Source organism: Haliaeetus albicilla, chromosome 27 (assembly GCF_947461875.1).
Source record: "Haliaeetus albicilla chromosome 27, bHalAlb1.1, whole genome shotgun sequence".
NCBI lineage: Eukaryota > Metazoa > Chordata > Aves > Accipitriformes > Accipitridae > Haliaeetus > Haliaeetus albicilla.
Window position 1 is genome coordinate 10,055,842 of NC_091509.1, and position 27,325 is coordinate 10,083,166.

General features: G+C 38.8%; 1 protein-coding gene across 10 annotated transcripts; it reads left to right on the plus strand.

The window, feature by feature from the left end:
• The first annotated feature begins 53 nt into the window (after positions 1-53).
• On the plus strand, positions 54-26,369 carry FBXO38 (F-box protein 38). Of its 10 annotated transcripts, none has more exons than XM_069772954.1 (22): positions 54-144; positions 2,836-3,021; positions 3,905-4,038; positions 5,174-5,337; positions 5,738-5,903; positions 6,252-6,389; positions 6,694-6,831; positions 7,257-7,350; positions 7,774-7,904; positions 8,223-8,393; positions 8,649-8,791; positions 9,663-9,885; positions 10,579-10,698; positions 12,900-13,079; positions 14,892-15,611; positions 18,648-18,748; positions 20,434-20,536; positions 21,585-21,751; positions 22,925-23,070; positions 23,912-24,015; positions 24,288-24,401; positions 25,724-26,369. In XM_069772954.1, exons 2-22 carry the CDS (start codon positions 2,894-2,896, stop codon positions 25,900-25,902), a joined length of 3,564 nt encoding a protein of 1,187 aa, XP_069629055.1. In that variant the 5' UTR covers positions 54-144; positions 2,836-2,893; the 3' UTR covers positions 25,903-26,369. The 10 variants fall into 10 exon arrangements, with proteins under 10 accessions (XP_069629055.1, XP_069629058.1, XP_069629054.1 ...); XM_069772957.1 differs by having other exon boundaries at positions 3,921-4,038; positions 5,250-5,337; XM_069772953.1 differs by having other exon boundaries at positions 56-144; positions 2,880-3,021.
• The last annotated feature ends 956 nt before the right edge of the window (positions 26,370-27,325 follow it).

Here is a 27,325-nt window from a genome sequence, read left to right on the forward strand (position 1 = left end):
GGGGCGTCCCCGCTCCCGCCCCCGGTCGGCGCCGGAAGTGGGACCGGAAGCGCGGCGGCGCTGGCGGAAGGGGAGGCGGAGGAAGCGGCTGCCGGGGTTGGCCCTCCCCCGCGGCCACAATAACAGGGCGGCGCTGAGGGACAGGTAGGGAGCGACGGGCCGGCGGCGGGGGGGCTGAGCCGGCGGGGGTACGGCGGAGCTCGGTGAGCCGGAGGCTGCCGCCTCCCGTCGTCTCGCGGCGGGTGGGCCTGGTGGGGCGGAGCGGTGCCGCTGTCCCCCTTCGCCGGCTGGGGCTGCCGTTGTCCGGCACCGGGGCCTCGGGCCGGCCCGGCCCGGCCCGGGGCCGGTGAGGGCCGTTCCCCGGCGTGACAGGCCCTGAGGAAAACTGCTGTCCTTCCTGCTGCTGCGGGGGAGAGGGGAGGCCCTGAGACGCCGCGTTAGGGGCGGCTGCACCCCCCACCCCCCCTTCGCTGAGGGAACGGCGGCGTTTGGGCCGGCTGCAGCGAAGAGGGCTGTGGGAAAACCTGCTTTTATATCGCTTATCTAAGCAAAAATAAACTTGTTCCTTTTTTTTTTTTTCCTTCTCCCCATAAGGAAACACGCCTCTTAAATTAGCACTTGCCTGACCGTTCCTAGCTATCCTCTCCCAAATTTTCTCTAAAGCTGTCATTTCTGTGGGGCAGTGTGGGTCTCCCCGTGGCTTTTAAAGCTTTTTAGGTTCAGTGTAGTAGTTATTAATCAAGAAGATAACACATTGAGCTGTTGTTTCATACAAAGACTCTCCTGAATTAATTGAGTTGGGGAGAGCAAAAACTCTGTTTTGTCAGGTTTATTAAATATCTGAAGGTTGTTTTTTTTTTTTTTAAATGGGGTCAGCTTCCTAATGTAGAATGAGATGTTAAAGCTGCATGCGTTAGCTCAAAATAGCGTCAAGAGGGGCATGTATTTTGCAGAAACTGCTGCCTCATAAGAGGCTAGGTCATTCTTTTTCCCCTTTACTTAATGGCAGAAGCCAAACTAAGCTACAGTCCAAACTCAGAGGGCAGGTTGTGCTCATTGCATTTAAATCTTACAGTATTCTTTCAGACATTTTCCCTATATGCTGGTCTCTTTGTTAATACATTTCTTTTTCTTACTTTAAATCACAGTCCTTTTAATGCTGTCCTTTAAATACTGCTGTATTGTACTCCGTCATGTGTCTGCATCAATCTAGAATTTTTTGCGTTGTATCCTGCCCTCTGTTCAAACTGAGTCATCAGGTGACATTCACTGGGAGTCTGTGTAATACTTATTTTCATTGGAATGCAATCTCATAAGTAGCTTGAAGTCAATTTGGGGCTTCATGAAGTTGAACAACATTACAGTGCAGTATTATGAACATACTAAACCCTTCCAGTGTGCACCAAAAGGGAGAGTAGTATGTGTGCAGGCAGCAAACTCAGTGTCTAGCTTTTGCTGAAGAAGTCCCAGCCAATCCAAAGGAGTAGAGATATGTTTCATGCTGTTGATGGGCAGAAGGTGCTAGTTTAGTTATTTTAATATTTTTAGAATAACATTTTAAATAAAATTAATTATTACAACATACCATTGTTAATTTAAAATGCATACAAAAATGTGTGAAAGCACATTTGTCAACAATTAGATCACAGTGAAGCTATCAATATTACAAATTTTGTGCTAGTATATAAATACCTTGTGCTGGAGAAGGCAAAATTTCTCTTTTTCATTTTTATGAGGTACTTTGTCTTCCCAGTTGCCACTTCCCATAATGTGAAGCAAACACTGTGGTATATTTACATCACAGTGAATGCAGTAACAGACACATCTCTGATAAGTTTTCCAAAATCTGTCTTTTTTTAAAGTTCTTTCTTCTCATCCACTGAATTTTGGTATTCAACCTGTTAAACAGGTTTACTGAGTTAATGATGCTTTACCCTACTTACTAGAAAGCATTCCTCAGCTAAATAGCAGTAGTGAAGACGTTTCTCATGCCGTTCATCTGCATGAGGTGTTAATTCAGTTATTCTAATATTAACATTAAGTTCATATTTATTTTAGTTACTTATTTGTTACTACTTGTAATCAATTTGTATGTTTTTAAATGAAACATATATTATTGTTATTTCAGTCCTCCTGTGTCTGTATGTGTACTCAGGAACAATGTAGACATGAACACGTTAATTCAGTAAGGGGAAAGAGGAGAGGATATCCTGCACGTTGCTGCTGAGGCAAGGTCTTTCAGTTTTTTCTGGAGCTTTGATCTTTAACTAAGCAACCTGAATATTTTATTTGGTATTCTAACCTCTAAGAAGAGCTAGTTTGAGGACATTTAATAGGGCATTTTTGGGGAATGATCAGTAGGAGCCTGTTTTTTCTAAAAGGGAAATTATTTATTTTTCTGCTAGATAGAGGCTTTGGGCTTTCTTTTTCACTGGAATATGACTAGTTAGTATTTGCTTGGTAACCTCTGTAGTCTTTGCACAGCTTTCCTGTGATTTGTCTTGGTCAACTAGTGTGTGGATGGTATCCTGAAGACATGTTATTCACACAGAAGAATTGATCTGTGATGAAACCTGTGGTGATTTTCCTCTTTGTTAATTTCCCTTAGCTTAGAGGAACTTTCTAGTTCCTAGTTTATCTAATAATTGTCAGGTTTTGTCTGAGACCTCGTGTGCTAGGCAAACTATAACTTGTTGGAAGAATTTTTCTATTTCTTAGTTAACTCAATTCAGCTGTACTGGGGCTCATCTTTATTGGCAGATTTTACTGGGTTTTTTTCAGTAAACAAAGCTTAACTGGTGTGTCCTCCTCTACTCTGTCCCTTTTCTCTTTCAGTTGCACTGAATTTGCATAACATTGTGAACATTTTCTTTCATCAGAAATCATTGCAAATATGGGTCCCCGGCGGAAAAATGTGAAACCATGCTCAGTGAACAGGGAAGGCTCTGAGTCTACCAAAGCTGATGAGCCAAAAGATTACATGAACCAACTCTCTCATGAAGTGCTTTGCCACATCTTTAGGTAAACAGCTTGTTGGAAGTCAATTTATTGTTTATTATTATATTGTTTTCTATTTTATTCTCAATTTACCTGCATTGATGCTTGTGTCACATAGTATTCACAAAGTGTAGAGGTACCATGAGTGAACTGGTGGATAAAAACTGGATAAAAAGGGGTGCTAAATGTTTTTTTCAGTCCCAGAATTCATTTGGATACTTTGAAAATTAATTTATGTGAATGTCATGAATGGTAGAATGAAGAAGAAATAAATAAGTGATTTAATTCTGTTCACCAGTGTATGGTAACAAGTGTTTTAATATTGATTTCAGTGCAGAAATATGTCTCGGGTAGTACATAGTTGAGGTGCATGGTTTGAAATTGTTGCATCTGCCTCATAGTGTGCGGAAGGGAACTTGGATGAGTATATAATCTTCCCTACAGCACAGTCCTTCTCCAAGATGTTTGCTTAAGCCTATTATATTCAAAACATAATACCTTACTGACAAGTTCTTTAAAAACAGTAGCTTTCCAAAATGTTTGCAAATTGAGCATGCTAGTATGTACTAGAAGGTGAAAGTACCTTTAATTAAACCATGTAGAAACTATTGTGGCAAATGGTTCGGTCAGCAGTATTTATTAGAGAACTAAAGCATCTCTCCATTTTTATATTATATTTGTACCTTAAATATCCTATATTCAGTGTCAAAAACTGGTGAGTCATTGTGCTTAGCAAAATTTCACACTTTATTAGAGCATGGTGTGAAAATTCTCTTTGAATTAATGTTATTAGGTGTTAGAAATACATGAATTTGTGTAGTCATGCTAGGGATGCTCTTTAGTTTGGAAAAAGTCGAAAAGGATCCACCTTTGATAAATCAGAGGGGTGTTTTTTCCTCTCCCAAAGGTACCTTCCCTTGCAGGATATCATGTGCATGGAATGCCTGTCCCGGAAGCTGAAGGAAGCAGTCACTCTTTATCTGCGAGTAGTGAAGGTTGTGGATCTATGTGCAGGCCGTTGGTGGGAATACATGCCCACTGGTGAGTAATGCACTCACTCAAGATATGGCATTAAAGTGGTATTGAGCAAAACTGTCTGTGCTATCCTGGTATTTATAATGACATATGTAGGGTAAATTTTCAAAAGCAGTAAAAGGAGTTAGATGTTTAATTCCTTTTGACTTCTGTGAGATTTGGGTGGCTTCCTTGTGTATGTGGTTTGGAAAATTTATCTCTGTGTGTGTATGGATATATATGTTAGATACTACTGTAGCAGAAATGAGGATTCTCTGTAGCAATCTGTAAATACAATCTGTGTTTGTCTGATTATTGTAAGGGAGTTAATCCAAGGGTTAATCCAAGAAGAGGCTGTTTGCATGCAGGCAGGAAAAAATACAATGGAATGAGAGAGCAACTCATCTGCCAACACTTAACAATGTAAGAATAAATAAGTTTTGATGTCACACCTCAAGCCATCTTCAGATCAATAGATAAATTTGGCAACCTAGGTCAACCCTGTGAGTATTAGGATTTCTGTTGGATATAAATTACACTGCTGGGATTTGCTGGGGGAGAGAGATAAAATGAGTGAATTCTAAAAGTTAGAGGATCTGCAAAGTTAGATTTATTAGGGCTAATATCAGGTAGATGGTTAGACCTAACCTTAGATAGATGTAAATACAGGTAACTTACTAGTTTAAAATCCTTTGTATGTGTTGTCTTATGTTAGATTAAAATAATCCTTTGCTTTAAGAAACTGTTTTATTTCTTTGAGAATTGTGAGCTGTGGTGAATAGTGATGAACTGCATATAACTGATCCAGCTGGGCATTTTTGAGCCATGTAGTTGATAAATGGAATTCCAGGAAAGATAGAGAGAAAAAGCCTGACAGTCTGCAGAGGTGCTTCATTTGAGAAGGGAGAAAGTATAGTTAACCCTGTAGCCATGCAACTCCACTGAAGGAAACCTATAGCAAGCCTGCAAAATTCAAGGCAGAAGAGTATGTAGGTCATGATTTCTAGAATCTGGAAGTAGAAGACAAGCTATTGCTTCACTGAGTATATCTTTCGACGTTGTCGAATTTATACTGCCATATAAAGAACAATGTATTTGGCTTTTCCTTTACAGCTAGGTGTTTACTGTCACACAAATACCAAATCTGCTGTTGTCATCTTAGGTTTCACTGATTCCAGTTTCCTAACGCTGCTGAGGAAGATGCCAGACATTGAACAACTTTATGGTCTTCATCCCAGGTATCTTGAAAGACGCAGAGTCCGTGGCCATGAAGCTTTCAGTATTCCTGGAGTTTTAGAGGCTTTGCAGGCCTGTCCAAATCTGCTGGTGAGTGGTTAGACTCAAGAGAGAACCTCCTTCAGCAGCTGAGGTGATGCATGTTAACAGAGCGGAAGAAATGTGGCAGGGACTCATTGCTTACAGGGCTTTGTGTTCAGACCCAGGGTTTTATTCAGATCTGGCTGTACAGAGTAACAGTTAACTGTGACAATATTTGCAATTGAGTACTATTTTTAGTTGCACCAGTGGGAATCACAGGTGCTCTTAAGTCCAGAAATGAATTAAAACTCTGATCCCTCTGCTTTTAAAGAGGCAGGTCTGGCTACAAATTAAAAGTGAAATAACACATTGCATTATGTATTTTGTGTTATTGAGAAGTTTACGTGGTTAAGAGGATGTTGTTGCTTGAACTGGTGTTAGAGCGTTTGCTTTGCTTCCTTTTATCCAGGGTGTTGAGACCTCTCATTTAGAGCTGGTGGAAGCTATTTGGACATACATGCCACAAGTTCACATTTTAGGGAAGTTTCGTAATCGTAATGGTGCTTTTCCCATTCCTCCTGAGAACAAGCTGAAAATTCCTATAGGAGCTAAAATTCAGACTTTGCACTTAGTAGGTGAGTGTGGTAATGGTGAAGTAGTTGGTTTCAACACAGGTGAATTTAAAGGCTTTGAAACTCTGCAAGATTGTAATTCTTTTTAAGAGAGGAAATTTGGCATGTGGCATTTTTGAAATATTAGGTGCTATATATATGATAGCAGGCCCAAAGGGCAAATTCTAAAAAACTGTGTTGACAGACTAAGGTGAAGAAGTTGTGCTTAAAATGTTTACAGTTTTTCTCACATGCCACATAGCAAAGACAAGACTTCCTTTTTAAAGCCAGAATGTTAATCCAAAGAAATCTATCCTAGAGTTTATAGTTTAAACCTTGTTTAAAATGTTTGTTTTGTTTATGTATTATTAGGGGTGAACGTCCCTGAGATTCCTTGTATCCCAATGCTGAGGCATCTTTATTTGAAGTGGGTGAGACTCACCAAACCACAGCCTTTTAAAGATTTCCTTTGTATCAGCTTACGTGCTTTTGTCATGAGGAACTGTGCCGGTAAGAGGGATTCATATATGGAGGGGATGTTTTAGCATGTAGGAAATCTAATTCTATTAAAGCTGTATAGGCACCAACTGTAAATGGAAATCTTAGAACACAGGATTCTGAAAACAGTCATTGTTTTATTCAAGGTGTTGGGTAGAAATGTATCCTGCTCCTGTAAATTATTTGGTGTTATGTAGTTCTGTTGACTTCCTGATCTAGATGGATATATGTGGACATTTTAAAATTCTTTAGTGCGATACGTTCAATGTTGTTAAGTGAGAAACCTTCTTTGTCTATGTTGGTTTGTTCTGTGTAGGACCCACAAATTCTCTGAAGTATGTTCCCCTAGTGACAGGCCTGGCTTCTGCTCGAAATTTGGAGCATTTAGAACTGGTTCGCGTTCCATTTCTTGGAGGACTTATCCAGCACGTGGTAGAAGATAGCTGGAGATCAGGTATGAAACTTCTTATCCCATGTACTTAAAACAAAAAAACCAGATAAATAAAAATATTACAAAATACTGGAGGCATGTGAAGCATTTTTTTTGTCTGTAGCATATCCTTTCTTGATCATTATTTTAAAGGTATCAAGTTTGGAACTATGGTTATGGTGCTAAATATGGCTCCGTATTGAGTATTGTTTTGATCTTTTAACTGCAATGAACTATTGACTGGTAAGCTAACCCTCCAGTTGCATTTGCTGGTGAGTAGAACTAGCAGGATTGGAGGGGAGTTGGGTGCAAATATGTGTTTTATTGATTTGCTAAAAAAGATGTGTTTTGTTAATTCATTTGTCCAGACAACACTGGTGGAAATGTATAAGGCTTAAGGTTGTGATGGGTGACTGAAGTGAACTAATTTTTTATTTTTTATTTGCCAGGAGGTTTTAGGAATTTGCACACTATAGTTCTGGGAGCTTGCAAGAATGCACTCGAAGTGGATCTTGGCTACCTCATCATAACTGCTGCACGAAGGTATGGGCCTTTAGATCTTTCTTTTCCCCCCTTCTCCTTTCTCAAAATAAGTATCTTAGTAATGAAGTCAAAGAACATGAAGAAATAGAACAAACTTCAAAAATTGAAAGAATGAACATTTAAACTTTACAGAACAGGAGTATTATGTGGTTAAAATAACTGGAGTTATGTCTATTTCTGAATCACTTTGTGTCATAAGCCTTTTTCTTAGACCTATGTCTGAAAAGTGTGGTGCTGTCAGTCTCACAACTATATTGCTATGTAACTGCCTAATATTGCCATAAAGATACAACAAATACCCTCTTAATCCTGCCATTTTTGAAAGAATATTTCTTCTTATTATGAGAGGGCTTCTTGAGTGGTTTCTATGGCGATTGTGTTTTGGCATGCCTTTTAATAGGAACAATTCTTAATTGCATTCAGGTTGCATGAAGTGCGGATCCAGCCTTCCTTGACCAAAGATGGTGTTTTTTCTGCTCTGAAGATGGCTGAACTGGAATTTCCACAGTTTGAAACTCTTCATCTAGGATATGTTGATGAGTTTTTATTACAGTGTATGACATTTTTTTATGTACATAAATTATTTGACAAATACAAGGATTAAATAAGTTGGTGTGTTTTCAATAATTTTGTAAGAGTGATTAAAAAGAATATTAACATACCCATATTGAGGCTGGTGATATCATACAGCCAAATATGTTTTTCTTCACTGCCTGAAACTCCTACTGAAATTGGGAAAGTCTTAGCTTTATTGAATTGAAGTAATAATCTGATCCATTTTGCAAAATTGAACTAAAATAGGGAGTTAGAAAATCATGCTATAAAAGACAAGTTTCTGGAATTTACTGCTGTGTTTTCAACCTTTTTCATAGGTAAAATGACGAATGGAGACTTGGTGAAGTACGGCTTGGCTGATGTGGTTGAAAATCCAGGAATTATTACAGATATTGGTATGAAAGCTGTAAATGAAGTTTTTTCTTGCATCAAGTATCTGGTCATTTACAACTGCCCACATCTACATAACCCAAATAATTGGATCACAGGTATTGCACACCTTTGAAATTTTAGAGATGTTACATGAATTGCTGTGATACTAAACCAGAGTTTTTCTGCTCATAGTACTGCTTGTTCTATTTCTTATTAAGTACAGTAGATGATGCTTGGTTTGGAACCAGAAAGATGCTGGTAACAGTCAGAATGGAGATAAAGAAGATGTCTACTCTCAAATCTGAAAAGGGTATAATGAAAAAAAAGTGAGATAGGAATCCTTCAGGAAATGCATCTCTTCTCTTCCGCAGATCATTCAAGGTGGACCCGACTGGTTGACCTCACCCTGGTGCGATGCCATGCGATAAAGCTAGATTCTTTTAGTCAGTTCATTGAGTTATTGCCAAGCTTAGAATTTATTTCTCTGGACCAGATGTTCCGAGAACCTCCTAAGGTGAGTCTGTCGGGGAACGGTTTTGCTTTTTATTGTTGCCAGCTCAGTGGAAATATGGTAAGCTCCAGCTGTTATGCAGTCTTTTAAAAGTTGTAATTAAATAGCTTGGTAAATAAATGGCTTTGGTTTGCAGTTGCTATTATCATATGTTAGGGAGAATGATGCTTCTTCTGCAGGTGGGAGCAGAGGCAAGGTATGATATTGTATGAATATGTGACCAGGAAATAAGACTCACATTGATTCTGTGTTTCTGTTGAGGTCTCTGGTGCTACTTCATTTTGCTGCTGCTTTTTGTATGATTTTTTCAGGCTTAGGGATCTGTTTACAATGTTAAGGCATTTTTATGATTTTGTAGTGGGTGAAATGGGGGTACTGTTCTCCTGTTGGAGTGCTTTCAGAGCTTAGGAATTTTATTTCTTTGTTGTCCCGTTTCCACAATGTAACACAAATCTTTGTAACAGCTGTTGCAATGTAAGAAAATAGCCTATGTAAAAAAAATACTTTGATAATTAATTTTATCTCGAGGCTACGGTTTTCTGGGAAGACTATATAATCTGCTATTTGTATTGATGTTGTATGATCTCATAGCAAATGAAATACAATTTAATAACGTAAGATTATATGCTTTGTGGAGTTCCCTTTCATTAAGAGTTTAACAGAGTGTTAGTTTTCTGGGTTGCCAAACTTAAGATGGATCTCTGCAATGTGTAGCATAAGGAAGTATTAGCAATGATTTCCCTGTTCTCCACGTGCATATTGTTCTGCTGTCCTGGATACTACTGACAGAACGCTTTTTCTGTTGGCATTAGAATACGTTGTTGAGATAATGTATCTGTGTTTTCAAATCTTAATAGTTGCTCTTTGTTGTCAGGGTTGTGCTCGTGTGGGCCTAAGTGCAGGCACAGGAATTGGTGTCTCATCTGCCCTAGTCAGCAATCAGAACTCTAACAATGACAATGACAACAACAATAACCACCAGAATAACAATAACCCAAACATCCACCACAACAATCACCAACACCCAAATGACCAGAATGAGGAGAATGAGCTGCGGCAAGATGGTCAAGCTGAAGAGCAGCAGATTGCAGCTGAGGGTAATCTCTGATCTTTGTGAACTTTTGTAGGGAGTGATTTTGTTTGCATTGCCACTTACATAGGGTCCTAGAGAAGATACAAATGTAGATTGAAAGCTTGTTGCTCTTTCAGTTCTGGTACGTAACTTCAATCTTTTCTGAGGGCTGTCTGCACATCTCTGATACCTGTGTGATAAAAGCTGTCTTTATATTGTATCTAATAGCTGTTATAGGCCCATTACAATTCAGTGATATATATCGGTACAGATCTTAGCAGTGTAGAGTTTCAGTGTGATACTCATCTGTGGAAGTGTGAAATGTTTTCTAGGCAACTCTGGTCAGAGCTGGGAGTACATTGCAGTGTCAGATGGTATATTTTTAAATTTACCCAGCAAAGGCAGAATTCATTGGAGGGAGTGAATATGTAAAGCCTGGTTGTGCTGCTTACTGCAGTAGAACAAGACTTTTGAGGAGGAGTAGCAGATTTGGGAGAAGTAAACCCCAGAAGTTAGGCTGGGGCCTTGGCTAAAGAGATGTAGAACAAATCTGTGAGAGACTTCTTGCAACCTAGAGATTCACTGAAGGAATCAAGGCAGCTATTACTTATTTCTTGATGATTCTCTGACTCTCTGTGGGTACCGGTTGAATTCCTCCTATGCTTATGGGCTCTGTTCCTTCTGTTTCCTCTTCTTGACCTCATCTTAATCTTTTCAGCACTGAATGAGATGGAGGAGGTGGCGCAGGAAGAAGGGATGGCTGCTGGGCAGGGCCAGAATGAGCTCCCGGCTCACAGCCAGGCTGTTGTTCCGATGGAGGTTGATGAAGAGCAAGCAGGTAACTCTTGTTTTTGGAAGAAACTACCTTTTTGGTATCCCCTTCCTGAGGGGCTAAATTTTCAGTGTAAGGCTGGTTTTGGATGGTTTTCTTCAACTGGATTGTCTGCTGTGTTTGGAATAATGATGCTAGCACAGCTTACTGCTGTGAAGAAATTTATTCTGGTTTAAAGTCTGTTTCACAGTCCCCAGTTTTCTTTTGCATATGGAGTAAAATATCTTGATCTTAAAGCCTTATTTGTGTGCCCAGTGTAATAAAAGACTCCAAAGCTGTATTGGGGCTGCATGGCAAGGTTTTGGTAGTGTCAGGGCTACAGGGGTGGCTTCTGTGAGTAGCTGCTAGAAGCTTCCCCTATATCCGATAGAGCCAATGCCAGCTGGCTCCAAGACAGACCTGCTGCTGGGCAAGGCCGAGCCTCAGCGATGGTGGTAGTGCCTGTGTGATAACATATTTAAGAAGGGAAAAAAAGTTGCTGGGGCACAGAAATTGCAGCCATAGAGAGGAGTGAGAACATGTAAGAGAAACAACCCTGCAGACACCAAGGTGAGTGAAGAAGGAGTGGGGCAGAGGTGCTCTAGGCACTGGAGCAGAGATTCCCCTGCAGCCCGTGGGGAAGACCATGGTGAGGCAGGCTGTCCCCCTGTAGCCCAGGGAGGTACACGGTGGAGCAGATATCCACCTGCAGCCCGGGGAGGACACCATGCCAGAGCAGGTGGATGCCCAAAGGAGGCTGCGACCCCGTGGGAAGCCTGTGCTGGAGCAGGCTCCTGGCGGGACCTGTGGCCCTGTGGAGAGAGGAGCCCACGCTGGAGCAGTCTGTTCCTGAAGGACTGCAGCCAGTTGAAGGGATCCGTGCTGGAGCAGTTCATGAAGAACTGCTGCCCGTGGGAAGGACCCAGGTTGGAGAAGTTCATGGAGAACTGTCTCCCTTGGGAGGGACCCCACGCTGGAGCAGGGGAAGAGTGTGAGGAGTCCTGCCCCTGAGGAGGAAGGAGCAGCAGAGACAACGTGTGATGAACTGACTGTAAGCCCAATTCCCCGTCCCCCTGTGCTGCTGGGGGGGAGGGGCTAGGTAGAGAATTTGGGAGTGAAGCTGTGCCCGGGAAGAAGGGAGGGGTGGGGGGAAGGTGTTTTAAGATTTGGTTTTATTTCTCATTACTCTATTCTGGTTTGATTGGCAATAAATTAAATTAGTTTTCCCCCAGTTGAGTCTGTTTTGCCCATGACAGTAATTGGTACATGATCTCTCCCTGTCCTTATCTCGACCCACAAGCCTTTCTTTGTATTTTCTCTCCCCTGTCCAGTTGAGGAGGGGGAGTGATAGAGCAGCTGCGTGGTGCTTAGTTGCTGGCTGGGGTTAAACCACGACAGAATGCCTGAATGAACTTGTCATGTTCCTATGTTGGTGTTCACTACCTTACTTCTTTCACTGCAGCATGTAGATTCTTTTTTGCCTTTTTTTCTTTTTTAAGCCAGAACAATTTGTTCCAATGTTAACTGCATTTGTATTAGTGACATAAGGCAGTCTTGATTTTTTTTTTTTATAGCCACTATTTGCTGGACAACATAGTTTTCTACTAAATATGCCAACAACATTAACATACACGTATGCTGGATCTGTTCACTTTTTCAAGATAGCTCCTGAAAAGGTTATTTAACTTCATGTTCATTTCCTGTGTTACTCACAGGCAGATACATCATTGTGATTGGTTAATGCCTTCAGTTAGTAGCCAAGAGAGGTAACTAACAAAGCACATTTATACTGAAGCTTGATAATTCATGCTTCTCCTTTCCACTTCCAGTGGTGGGATTTAGCAGGATAATTGCAGATGTTCTGACCAACATTTCTGTCTTTGTGGTGAAGGTTTCAGGGACTGCTTATAATATGAATTGGTGCAGTTACTCATACTATTGTGGAAGAACCTTTAAACTGTTCTGAAGTAGAGAAACATTACAGAAAACCTGTGTTTTGTCTTACATTGTGACACTCTTCCCCTTCCAAACTAGAGTTCTTTAATGCTGAAATACAGTGTTTTGCTCTTCTTGTATTTGGATTTTAATGAGGGACCCACAGAATGGTTGGGTAAATTGAATCAAATTCATCTCTTGTCATTTTGTAAAGCAATTCTAGAAGTTCTTCAGCCCTTTAATCCATGCTTGGCTTATTTTTACATGAACTGTTGGTATTCTACTGTTTTCAGGACCAAGTGGCATTCAGCCTGTCGTAAAAGCAGCACCTATTACTGTCCATGATTCAGACAGTGAGGATGAGGAAGAAAACATGGGGACTTCAAGAGCCTGCATCTCTAACAGCATTGCACAGAATTACTCAGATGGTGAAGAGAAAAGCAGGGATCCAGTGGAAACTAGAGAACCTTCAGGTGTGGAACACATTGGTTCCTGGGCACTGTTAAGCAAAATTTATTCTTAAGTTCAGTCTTTCCACCTTGTTCAGTTTTATTTCTAGCTTTGTAACAGGCATGCTTGTTTGTTTGCCCCGTACTCTTTTCTTCCTGTTGTAAATCTAGAATTAAGGTGTAAGGACACGTGTCTCTGAGCTCCTATCACATAGTTGCTGTACAGAAACACAGGGATAGTGGTGCTGCACTGCTTTGCATGCAGAAACCTGCAACTCTTTTGGATTTCCAAGTGCACAGAATTTATCATGTCTGTGAAGCCAAATTTGCAGCTATGTTGTCTATATGATTCATCTGTCAGAGCACTGCTGCTGAAACAAAATGTAACCATTGGGGCAAATGCGTGAGAGTTGTAGACATCTTTTGGTTCATTGGGGCCCTGTGGGAGTGTCCTGAAGGGGGCACTTTAAGATCAACTTTACTTTGATGGGAGCTTTGGAGATTATTTAGAATTCTCAGGCTGATGTTCAGTACTGTCTTCACTTCTGAACAACACTTACTATTACAGCATGTGTATGTGTATTATTATTATTATTAGTGTATATATATTATTATGACTTATTCAGAGTTAGAAGTCTAGAACTTCATTGTAGTATGACAGCTATAGAGAGTCATAGAAAAGGACATTCCCGGTCTTTTGAGTTTACAGCTATAACCTGCACATCTGTGGCATCAAGTCCGAGTCCTGCTTCCGATGCCATATGATATACGTCCTTGCCAGCAACATAGATGACATGCTATTTCCTGAATTTTGTATTCTAAGTGAAGTAGTTTCTTATGTACACAAGAAAGGAGGAAGTTGAAGTCGATTTTTGATCTATAAATAATTGACAGATGAAGTACATACAGTATTAGGCCTTAACAAATACTTAGTGAAGCAGTTAACATAAGGATCTTGCATTGTGAAGGACTGAGAAACGTACTGGTCTAGTACTGGTTTAATTTCTGCAAAGCCTAGAACATATCAAAGCTGTAATGGATCAAGTATCTTCCTATTGTAACTAGTATACTCCCTACACATCAGCCTCCCTGTCATTTTAGTACATTTCAAGACTGGTGGTTTGAACTTGGAAATCTGTAGAGTGCTGTGCTTATAGTGTAGATGTCAGTTGTGGTTTGAGGTTTGAAAGAACCTGTGTTTGGAGACAATTTGCATAAACTTTTGTAGTGCCAATAATGTTTTTTCCAGGCTTGGTTTAGTGTAGTTAGCTGAGAGGATTAAGACAGTAGACATTAAGTTCCAATTGCTATTTGTACACTGTGCGCTATGGTTTTTTATTCATCTATAAACTGAGTCTACTGTAACCTATTGACACCACTTTCACTACCCAGGACGGGGAGCTAAGGATTGCTATTGAAAGCATGAACTTTAGTCCTGTCTATGTTACTATTTAATTCTTCAGATTTATTCCTCATATTTAAGAAAACAGGAGCCTATTATCAGTGTGCTTTTCATATTTTTATGCTTCGGCCTTTTTAACCAGTTAGCTGCTTTGTGAACATATTAGTCTCTCTGGCAATTATGTATCTCATTTACTGACAAACACCCCAGCACATCACTACAAAAATAGCTGCAAGACATTACAGAGATTCAGCAACGGCTAGAAATACTACTAATTACCATAGCATGTGAATAGTGGTATGGTCCTGACAAGACTTGTCATTGGCCTCTAGGCTGCCTTCTGTTTTAAGTAGTCTCTAACAGAGTAGCACTCAGCATTTATTTAAACTGTGTATTAGGTTGTCTCATTGTTCTCTCTTGCTTAACTCTTACAGTGAGGGGAAAAGGCAAGACACCACTGCGGAAGAGATGTAGTGCCAGCCAAGTGGGCCAGACAAAGCAGTTCCATACTGAGGAAAGCAGCTGTGAGAAAGGTTGTCAAGTAACAAGTGAGCAGATTAAAGCAGACATGAAAGCAGCAAGTGACATGCCTGAAAGGAACAAAAGCAAGGATTCTTACCCAGGCTGCAGTAATGCTACAGGATCAACGGGAACATCCAGCTCCTGCAGTGCTGTTTCTCCTAGCCCTGACTGTGCACAGACAGCTAATAGCCACTCTGCTGGCACCAGTCCAGCAATTGGAGATGAATCCAGGCAGTGTGTCTGCTCGCCTTGTAAAAGTGAAGGTTCCAGCAAGAGAGAGACTGAGGAGAGCTCTGTTTGTTCCAGGTGTTCCTGCTACAAGCCACAGGATGCACAACAGAGGACTAGTGGGTGTTGCGATGGGGAATGCCCATCCACGAGTGGAGCCTCCAGGAATGGACCAAACAGCGCTGGGTCAGATTTTGCACTTAGGACTCTGCCAAACTGTGGGCCTCCAGGAGAGACAAGTGATGAGAGGACTAGTGGGAGCGCCTGTGGGCCTGCCAGTGAGGAGGAGAGCATGGGCTCACAGAGAAGGAGCTGTGAAATGGAGTATAAGGAAGAGTATCCTCGCCGACCACTAACAAGAGCTAGAAGCAAGCTGTCCCATGTCCCTCTGGTGTCAGAGTCAGGTATGACCTATATTAATATCTGAGTAAACTACTGTGCTGGCATGAGATAGTATTGAATAACTGCAACACCCACAGATAATACTGAAGCTAAACATGAAGTTTATTGGTTAATCATTTAAAACTAATTGGTTTGTTAAAGGGTCAGAATATTGATGGAACAGAAATGGCTGACTTCACTGCCATAGCTAGGTAAAATAACAGATCTCTCTGAAAGAGTGCCAGTGACTTTTTTCTCCTTGCAAGTATTTCTGTATGTGTTATCCGTACATACTAAACAGTGTTTGATTTACTCATTTGAAAACCAAATGCAACTTCTTTTGACAGCTTCTCTCTTCCTGTGAAGGCTGTTATTCATTGAAACATAAGACTGTCTCCCCCATTAAAATTCTCCCTTTAAAAGGAAGAAGACAGCAGGTATGCTCAGATCTTAGCAAGAAGGCAGAAGTTAGTAACTGATACTTTATCAGCCAATAAAGAAAGCCATAATTATAATTGAGCCAAACTTGTGCACCTGCCTATTCAATTCTACTTGCAAGCGTATAAGGTGTAGTGATCGAACTTATTGAAGATTGTCTTTTTGTTGGATAGGTTCTTGCTTTGCATCCTGTAAACCAAACAAAACAATAAAATAAAACCAAAATCCTGAAGGGCTTGAATGAAGCCAGATATGTTGGGAGAAAAGAATACATGTGAGAGGGACACTTGCTGTTTCTTCCAAATATACTCGCTTTCCAAAATAATCATCTTAGTCTGGCATAGCACACTTTATAATTACGTCATATATCCAGGATTCTTTGCTGAGATATCTAGCAAGTAAAATGAAACTGAAAAATGAAAAGTGCTAGTTACAGAGCTGCATGCATTGGAGGTAGAAGAGATTCATAGCAAATTTGTATCTCTGTTAACGTTCAATGATTCAAACACAATACGTCCTAGTGTCTTTCCAGTTTGTCTTAATCTTCTCAAGTGTTAACAAAACCTAAATCACCTAGGATATTGTTCTGTAGCTAGATGCATCTCATATTGAAGAAATGATCTTGATATTAAATTTAAAATGTCTGTTTTCTACCTTGCTCCACTATGATTAGTAACTAGTCTACAAAAATGAAAAGAAAATATTTCTTCTCTATCCTCATCCATTACAAAAACATGAAGTCAGTCAGATCTAAACATTAAATTAGGGTGTCTTTCTGAAAGTATCTCTGTTTTCATGTTTCAGTTGTTAGGAAAAAGATCTGTTCTGCTCACGGAGAAAAACGTCTCAGTATTTCCTATATTTAGCCTGTACAAGTCAGAACTGTTTGCCCAGCCCCATGCAGTTATGTGTATACCTTTATGCACTTATTTTCCTCTTTGAAGCATCAGATATTAGCTGATGCTTGAGGAAGAGACTTGATGTGTCATTTTATCTTTTAAATCTGTGTTTAATACATAGGACAGTGAGGCTTCTTCTGCCTGGCTGTTACAGTGCTTTTCTTCACTAGGATAGGATATACAACTCATTAGAGTATAACCTGAAAATGCTTTGTTGCAGAGTTGGAAATTTTTTTCCATAAATAGTCTAAAAATGTGCCTTGAATATGACTGCTTTCTATTATTCTAGCATAAATGACATTGTGGTTTTTGGCTTCTGTAAAACAAACCTGTATTTGATAGTAGAAGTTTTTTTCCCCTTACAAATTTTTTACTCGTATTAAACAGTGGAACAAGTCAAATATTAAAGACAGTGAAATTTTGAAAGCATTATCACCACAGACTAGTTGGCTAAAGGATGACTCAAGTGTGTAATTTTGATTTTTATTTAAGCCACGCTTTTTCTTGTAAAAAATGTGGGTTTTTTTAAAACTTGTTTTAGTCTGCATTTGTAGTGAAGCAAGCTTTTCACATTTTAGAATGCATGTTATATTAAACCTTCTGTAAAGATTGCTTGGCCTTGGGTTGCACCTTGAACAATTAAACACAAAATTGGAAAGTTTTTCCTATAATATAGCTAGGAAGTATTTCACTATCTGTAGATACTCTAGGAACTGTCAAAAAATTTCTCTGGAGATGATGATTCATGGGTGCCACAAAGCTGAGTACTTAATACTAATCTTTCAAGCTGTAGATCCTCTAAAGCAGTAGCCTGAATTCTGGAGCTCATAGGCCCACTGAATGTCACATGTTAATTAATAGTTTACATGTATTGGTGGAATTTGATGAAGTTAAGTAGGAAAAGAGATATTTTTTAATGTTAATGGTAGCATAGCATGAAGTAGTTCATATATAGTCTCTAATGTTTTGCACTTCTATCTTTATTGTGGATCTTTGTGAACATGCCATATGTTTTAACAAAAAAGCCGAAGCTTAATTTCAGTAAAATAATTTCTCATTTTGATCTGTTAATCACAGAAAATTAATTCTAGGGCATTTTTTGTCTCTTACTGTAGGAAGTAAGGGTGGTCATCTATCATAATTTCTTTCCAAAGCCTCACCTTTTAAATCAAGCAGGAATTTGATGTCACTGGTACATGAAATGGAGTAAGAAGCAGCTTGGGAACATCTGAGTATTTTATACCTGGGCATCCTTTGCCATATTAGGAAAAACTTAGTGACAGTTATAAAGAGCAGACTTTTGAGCAGCTTGAGATTATTTCTACTCTTTAAAGCATTAAAGCTACTTTGGTTCTTGTATTTGTCAAGAATGTTCTGTTTGCTGCAGAGAACCAAGTGTAACCTAACAATCTTCTATTCTTTTCTTGGCTCTGCATCTTTCTGTGATGCTGAACTTTGTAGGTTCAGCATTCCTGTGTTTTCATCCATAAACAGCCCACCCCCCTGCCCCAAGTTACTTAGTATGAATGATACTGAGCAACAAACCTGAAACTGGTTTTTGTGCAAGGAAAAGTGATATAGTTGTTTTCAAGCCAGACAGGTATTTTGATCTGCTTATGTAAGAAATGTATGTTCTTATTGGGTGTTTGCAGCTAGGGAATGCCTCTGTTGTTATCCTGAAATGTAAACAGAGGAAAGATTTTTCTGGTTTTCTGTTTCCAGAGGTAGCTAAGCCAAAGCCACGGCAAACCACAAAGCGGAAAAGGACAGCTGACAAGTCCACAAGTACAAGTGATCCAGTTATTGAAGATGATCATGTTCAAGTAAGGTCTTTTTCTTCACTTTCTACGGTTTATCAGCTGGGGATGCTTATGGATAATGATATAATTATACAAGCTTGTCCTCCGTCTAGAGCCAGATGAGTTGTAACTGATGTTGCTGCTCTCTTTGATCTTAACTATATACAGGAAATTTCTCTGTTAGGTGCAATGATACTCTGGCCTGAGCGGAGCAAAGTATAAGCTAAAGCTAAACTTGAAGTTTGTCAGATGCTCCTGGCTATAGTGCTGCATGAAGTCCTGCCTTCCTACAGTGTCCTTCTTGATATGCAGGAAAAAAATTTATTCTCTGGCATATATATTTTTAAATGACAGCATAGGCTACTGCTCTTAAAAAGAAACATGGGATACATAATGACCTCTGGACATAGCAACTCAGCTGTTAGTTTGCAGGGTGGAGGTTCTCTTAGTATATAAGTAACATGAGTTAATTTTTCTGCAGTGAAGATCAGTTATGGGAGGCAAAATTGCAAGGTCTGGCTTCACTGTATTGAGGCTGTTTACCCAAGGCTTATATTCTAGCCGAGCATGAGGTTGTTTCAGAGAGTGACTCTGAACATCTAACTGAAACTTCTCTTCTGAGTTCTGCTGTAGAGGAGCCTCCTGCATTTATTTTGCCCTCTCTGTCCAGTGAAGAACTTAGCCATGCTGATTTAAGATAGCTTTTGTGAATGTGTCCCATTATGTTTTTCTGGCTACTAGGATGCATTACAGCTTTTGTAATTAGCATAAAAGATATTTTTGTGTACGTGATTTTTCTTCTTAAAATATGCCATTTTGAAAGAACAGTATTGTTTTATTTTTTTAAATTTAACTACCTGTGGTTACAAGAAATAGCTTAAATTGCTGGAACTGAAAGAAGCCATTGCAGAGTGCTTCTTTTTTCTCTTTACATGTGTTTACTTTGTTTTAATAGAACTCTGTTTAATCTTCTTTGTATAATTTGTCAGCTTCATTCTTGGGCTGCGAAGTTTTGCTAGAATTTTTAGTGATAAAACTTTGAAAAATTTAGATAAACCCCCCCCAAAATCCTTTCTTATTACATTCTCCCTATGCTCATGCTATTGGAAATGATTCTGCTCGAGTTTGATGCATGCTTTATTTTTCTATCTCTAGAGGATTAAGTAGGTTACATATATAATTTTCAACCCTCCGTGTGAGGTTTTCCTCTGAGATAGCACTGGTAAAATACATTAGTACGGGAAGTTCAAACCATAATTCTCTGCCATGCCTTCTTTCTTGTGTTTAAACAATGTAACTGTCCAGAATTGCCATTTTTGTCATCGTGGTTGAAAAACAGAAATTGAATAGTAGAGAATTTGAAGTTCCTGACAGATGATACTTAGGTTTTCTGATAGAAATTGTGCTTTCTGATATGACTTCTCTTTTTAGTCTTGTGAATTTGTTCTTTTGTGTTTTGTGATGTTGCTGATCAGCAACATCATCTGATCAGCAGCATGTTCTTTTTTTCTCATTGCCATCAGTAGCCTGGTTGTCTGAAGTACGTGTTGCAAACAGAAGCTGTGTTATATTGATTAGTATCCAGTTAATATCCTTCTGTATCTGGCAGTATCTTTTAAAATTCAGTTTATTTTATTTTTTTCTTTGTTTTTACCCTGATAGATGATTTCTTTTTTTTTTCTTTTTTTTTTTTTTTTAATTTTCACCAGGTACTGACTTTGAAATCCAAAAACCTTGTTGGAATCACCTTGACCAATTGTGGAATAACAGATTTGGTACTGAAAGACTGTCCCAAAATGATGTTCATACATGGTATGTAGTTAATGTCATGTGTACCTCCTCCACCTAGCATTAGTAGAAATTTCTGAAAATTAAAATCAGTCCACTGCTTATTTTGTGTTCATCAGCTGCTTTGCTACATATCAGACTGATGTTTAGAACACCAAATATTACTGCTTCTCAGTTTGAATGTCTCTTCCCTTATAAGTTGTAACAGGTTTAATAAAGATTAATATCTGAAAATCAACAGGTGAAATTACATGACAAGAAGATGAGATGTTTATTGAAGAGTGATAATACAGTAATTGGAAGCTGATGAAATGAGTTTCAGAGTACCTTGTTTTTTCTCTCATTTCTTCCTGCTTCTATAGATTGTTTAGCTGACATGATGATACTTTCCTCCTTGACATGATAAAAATCTGTTTTAAATTATGGCACTTAGGCTGTATTAGATTCACATGCCAGGGTATGTGACTAGTTCTGTATTGAAGCATTGGGTCATTTATTGTTTTCTGCAACATCTATGACAAATAACACTTTTTCTTCTGAGATGAGGTATCTCTACTTAGCAGAGAATGAAGAAATTATTTCTTTATTCCAGAATACTTCAGAACATATATTAATTTTGAACTAGTTTTGATTAGGTGAGCATCATTGCTAGAAAGGAAATAGCTTTATTTTACATTGTGTGGCTTCACAATACTCTGTATTTGATCTGATTTTTGAAGTCAGTGGTTTTCAGTTGTGGCAGTCCATGGACCATTTCAGGGGGCTTTGTGAAAGGAAAAAAGAGAGAAAAAGGTTATTGTTAGATTAAATTGGACATGCCCTTTTAAAAGGACTCTTCTTACAAGTTCACAAATTAGAAGTTTGATCATAATGTGGAAGAAATGAACAGCTGGTCTATTTCTTTGATATACTTAAGTTGCCAGCTATCCAAACTACTTCAGTAATTGTCTATTACTTACATTACTTGTTTGCCTTCTTTTGAAACAATTGACTTTGAAAATCTCTGATGGGAGGCTTCTAAGGTCTTTTCAGTATTGTATTTCTTTTAATAATTTTGTTTGCTGATTTATAGCTACAAGGTGCCGTGTATTGAAACACTTAAAAGTAGAAAATGCACCAGTTGTCAATCGGTTTGACTATGCCCAGTGCAAGAAGTTAAACATGGATCAGGTTCTGGATCAGATTCTCAGGATGCCACCAGAAAGAAACCGGATCATTTATCTTCGTCCAATGCAACAGGTACACAACCAACTTTCATTTATCATTTAATCATGAACAGATCTGAAGTTCTGCTTGTATTCTTTCACCACTCTTGGCTTCATGTGTTTTTCAATTAATGCAAGAAATGTAAATGTTACAAGAACACAACTCTGAGAAACTTGTTTATTAAAACTTTAGACCATCAAGGCTTTTATTACAGATCTGGAACTTGGATGATACTGAATTTTAAGACTTAATGTTACCATCTCCAATATTCATTGCATTAGAAGATACTGTAAAAAATCATGATGCATTGAATTCATTCCAAACTGAATAACTAAAAGTAACTGTAAGAACCTAGATGCTACTAAGTCAGCTTGTAGTTCTGTATAAGCAGAAGCATGACGTAGGCATAGGTATCTGAAATCTTTAACCTATGTCCTATTAGATTTAGTAACAGCAGGTAGTGTTTTGAATACTACTTTGCTGAAAGATGCATCTTTTTTGATGCTAAACACTGTTCCAAGACAGTTGTGGTACTGGCAGCCACCCTTTCCTCCCTCAGATTACGTGTAGGAGATGTAAGCACTGACATTTAGTGAATTGTTGAGGTCATTTGGCAAGTAATTAAGAGGGCTTAATTTAAGATTCAGAATGGTTTTTTGACTTTATCACTCTCACCAGAGCATTCTGTATTATACTGTGCTGCTTCTGTCATGCAAAGTAATGCTTTTTCTGGCTCAGTTTGCCTGACCAACGAGGAAAGAATGATTTGATATAAAAGCTGGCTTTTCTTTGAAACCACATCTCTTGCTTTAGCTCTTAGAGGACAGTGGTAAGACTGTTAGGAAAAACAAAACAAAACAAGCCACCCAAACGACCAAAAAACAACCCCTCCCCCTAAGCCAGAGACAAATTCTGAGAAAGTGAACATAGTTTAGACCATTATGTGATTTTATGAAAGTTTACTTACATATTGGAGTTGTGAAATCAGAAAACAGATATTTCCCATCAGATTCTACTGCTTGAGAAGATTCGTTGGCAAAGCTGTACTAGGAAAGTTGTACTCCGCTTTATCACGTATTTGATTATGTATGCTGTTAAAATTTCTTTCCCCCAGAATTTGGGGGATTTGGTAGATGTCTGCTCTTGACTCTAAAATCACATCTCTTTGTTTCTCTTGGTTACAAATCTCTTTGCTGCCTTTCACAGGTAGACACGTTGACTCTCGAGCAAAAGATATTTAGTGGCCCTTATCCATACCACATTTGCATAATTCATGAATTCAGTAACCCACCTAATGTCCGCAATAAGGTGCGCATTCGGAGCTGGATGGACACAATAGCAAATATCAACCAGTGAGTACTTGCCCTTCAATAACTTTACAGAAAAGGTATTCAATCCTGATTCAGCACCTACAGCTTCAGTCAAGCTGTAGACTTGCTGTATTCTGTTAGCCAAATTAAAAAAAAAAAAAAAAAAAAAGTTTGTTGACTAGCAAAGGTTGAATTCTAGATGGTCCAGTGTAGAATTTCAATGTCAAGATGTATCTAATACAAAATGTAGATTAAATAAACCTAACCATATGAAAAATACTGTAGAATTCTCCAGTTCTATTCCATCCACAGTAATGCAATTGAACATTGAAGCAGTCAGGATGGCTGAGGAATATCTTCAAATCTGAGAACAAGTTCCTTTTATTAAAAAAAGAGAAAGACTGATTTACTCCAAGAAATAATGTTAGTTTCTGGGGAAGATGATGTGCAGTCATTATCAGCTCCTTACTGAGGAGCAAAAATTCCCAGCAGCAGGGAATTGTATACAGTGGCTCTCATCCAACTGTGTTAAACCAGTGTTTTTATTGTCCTGGTTTTTCACTAAAATGACTAAGAGAACAAATTTACTTTTGAAGTTTTGTTTAGTTGCAGCTATGCTGGATTGTTCCTTACAGATAGAAAGCTATGCTTAAAAGGTGGCTTAATTGGTTGCTCATCTAAACCATATGTATTTTCTGCAGTTACTCTCAAAAGTGAAGGGATTGCATACTGAGTTTGTGTGAGGGTCTTAGAGGAGTGTTTCTATGGATTCAGGCTCATTAAAGGAAAGGTTGTGTAGTAGGATTTCCCATTTAGTTTTTCTCCCTTCTGCCTTCGCATTTCCTATTGCTACTGGCTGTAATCTCTTCGTCCTTCTCTCTAGAGAGCTTATTAAATATGAATTCTTCCCTGAAGCTACACGAACTGATGAAGACCTGAAGAAATACACTAAGTACCCTTGGGGACGAGATATTTACACTTTAGAAGGTGAGTGTTTATAGAGAGCTGAAAGCTGATGATCAGTCTCTTCCTAAGATAAGTAACTTTGCATCAAGTTACAAGAGACATGAATAGTAGTAATTCTTGTGAGGAAAGTGGAGGACCTTTGGCACAGAGTGGGGGAACTGAAGTGAGGAGGTGCTTTTCCTGCATTAGAGTGACCACTCTATGTGATATCAGTGAATTTTACTTGATGAAGGGTGCTGATGCTGCAGGAGTGACATTGTCCTCTTCATATCCTCATCCTGTCTGTCTTCTAGGCATTGTGGATGGCGCCCCTTACTCCATGATTACTGACTTCCCATGGTTGAGATCACTGAGAACAGCAGAGCCAAACAGCTATGCTAGATATGACTTTGAGGATGATGAGAGAAGTGAGTAATCTTTTTTGATGTGTTCAAAGAACTTTAACTTGTTGCTTGGTCCCAAGCTGACAATGCATTCCTTTATTTTTCAGTTTTCTAATTCTTATGCTATTTTTGGTAGACTGTAAATAACTACTAGCAGTGTTGGGCGCTGGATGAGGAGGGGGTCCAGCAGAGGAAAGGTCCATAGTGCTACAACAGGGTATTGACCAGCTGGAGACCCCTAATACTGACAAAATCAGAGCACCAGTCTGGTGCTTAGCCTAAAAACGTGATGGGATTGTCATATCCAGAAGAATGAGTGCATTTAAAAGACATACAAAACTAACATTGTGATGCGTAGTCCCAGCGATTCATGTTCTGTGGAGTTTACTGGCATGAAAGCTCAGCTGGACTACTGCCTCTGGCTTTGCTTTATGAAGGGTGGTTAAGGTAGGCTGAAGACAGTCCAGCAAAGAGAAATGAGAGTCACAGAAACTTGGGAGAAAAGAGGAAAGAACTGGACTTGAAAACTCTGAAACAGAGATGACGTGGGTTAGAGTTTAGGATAGTTAGACCTCTTTCTATTTAGGAGCTCATCTTATAAAATATTACAGTGAGCAGTTCCTAGGGCTCAACTAAGAACCTTGCTTGGTAGCAGGGAAAAATAGGTACTTCCACTATTTAATTAGGAAAATCTTAGAATCTTCTTCATTAGAGGTATTTTTAATTGACATTGTTTTGGATATTCTTATCTAGCTCCAGTTCAAGGGAATAAAGCTCAAGAGGATGAGGAAGAAATCTTTTTTGGCTATACCTTTCTCTGTGGTTTCTTTTTTTTATTTTTATTTTATTTGAAACTGATTCATAGACTTAATGCTTGTAGTTTAGTACGTAGTCTGAATTATAAAAAATTGATATGTGTTTGATTTAAAAGAGTAATTAGATTAAACATGATGTTAAAGCCATAAAAAATAAAGGCAAGGCTGCTGCTTTATCCCTAATTGCTCTTGTTTATAAAACATTTAAGTGATCACTGAAACGGATAACCTGAAAGCATGTCAGATAAGTCTCAGGAGGAAGGCTTTGTTATGCGCTGGGATTCCCTTCACTCACAGACATATGGATTTTGCATACATTAAATGAGTATTGGAGCTATCAAAAGGTTTAAACATGGGGAAGGCAGAATACCTTTTCTGCTTGAATAATATTCCTTAAACGTGGTTGCTCAATGGAAGATTTTTCCGTTTGCTTTGTTTTCCAATCTTAATCTCATTTAATGCAAAACAGATACGCTTGTGAATTTCTTTATGGGAAAGACTCTAGTTTTTGTTCTTATGTGACTTCCACAGCTACTATTTATGCACCCCGAAGGAAAGGACAATTGTCTGCAGACATCTGTATGGAAACAATAGGAGAAGAGATCTCTGAACTGCGCCAGATGAAAAAAGGTGTATTCCAACGTGTGGTGGCTATCTTCATCCATTACTGTGATGTCAATGGTGAACCGGTAGAGGATGATTACATTTGAGTGGATACTCTCCCTAACCTGTCATCTCTTCCTAAATTCTGATTGGCACTGCCAGCCAAGAAAGCACGTGGATTCTCTCTGAATGCAAAGCATTTTCTTGAAACACATATTTTGCAGTTGCTCTCACACAGTTTGGAAAAGAGTATGTAGTAAATGTATAATGAAAAGTAAAAATTGTATACTAAGATTTGTACATAGAGGAAACAAAAGAAAAAGTTCCTAATACTGAGACTTTATTTCATATGTTTATACAATTTAATTTAAATTCCATTGTAATGAAGGCCAATAATTAGGAACAGAGAAGAATATTTGACTTTTTCAGCCCATACAATTCATAGCAGTATTTTTTTTTTCTTATAAACAAAATCCCATTTTCTGTGTTCAAAAGAGTCATCAGAGTCTCTTTTAATCTGTGCCTTTTTCTTGAGCATTTAAGAGTCCAGTCTGAGTAAACCTGTTGAGCACAATCTTTGTGTCTTGTGTGCATTTTTCAAAGGGAGAGAATTATTCTACAGCTGTTGAAAAGGAAGCCAAAAGCAGAGAAAAAGTAGTGAAGTTGGTGATGTATGGGAGTTTCCAGAGTTCATTGAAAACATTTTTGGGGAAAGAAAAACCCCACATTTAACACATTGGAAACAGAAGATATGTTCTAAAGCATTTTGTACCATTAGATTTCATTTTAATAGTGTATTTGACTCTCCAATATGAAAAATAAGTTGCCAATTGTTGGTTCCACTTTCTTTAACGTAAATCTGAACATACTAACTGGGTGAAAGCTGAATTTTCCCTAAAGACAGGCAGGAAAAGGGATGTGTAATTGCTTAGTTATAGCTGTGACAGTACAGGATCCATCTGACTCAACCAGTGAGCTTTCAGGCTGATTCATGCTCACTCATGAATGCAGATTTTCCATACGGTCAGTAAATACTGCTGCTCTTTGCCCCTGGATGCTTGTTTTTATTGTACATAGAAAATGTCTCTGGTTCCCACAGTATCCAGATGTTTTGTGTGTATGTCCAGAATTAGCTGCAAGTCCAGTATACAGGTATAAAAATGCACAAGTTAGTATTAAACTAGCTGGCTTGTGTGCTGTTAGTAATGTGCCCTGTGGGGGTGGGGCTAATTTGCTGTGCTGTGAAACAGTGTCTGCATGCATACACAGCTGTGACTGCACAAATGCACCTTTAGATGTGCCATACGATCAACTATGGCCTCATCTATCGGTCATGCTTTTTTAAAGTTGCTGAGTTACCAGCCTAACAAGTGACAGTTTACTAACTTAGTGTGGTAAAAGCTGTAGAGCAGATTAGTTTATACCATTATACAATTTTACACATCATTATTAATGATTTTCATTCTTTGAACTTTGGTATAAATGTGACTAATGGGGATTTCTATGACATTTAGCTCAGTAGAACTGAAG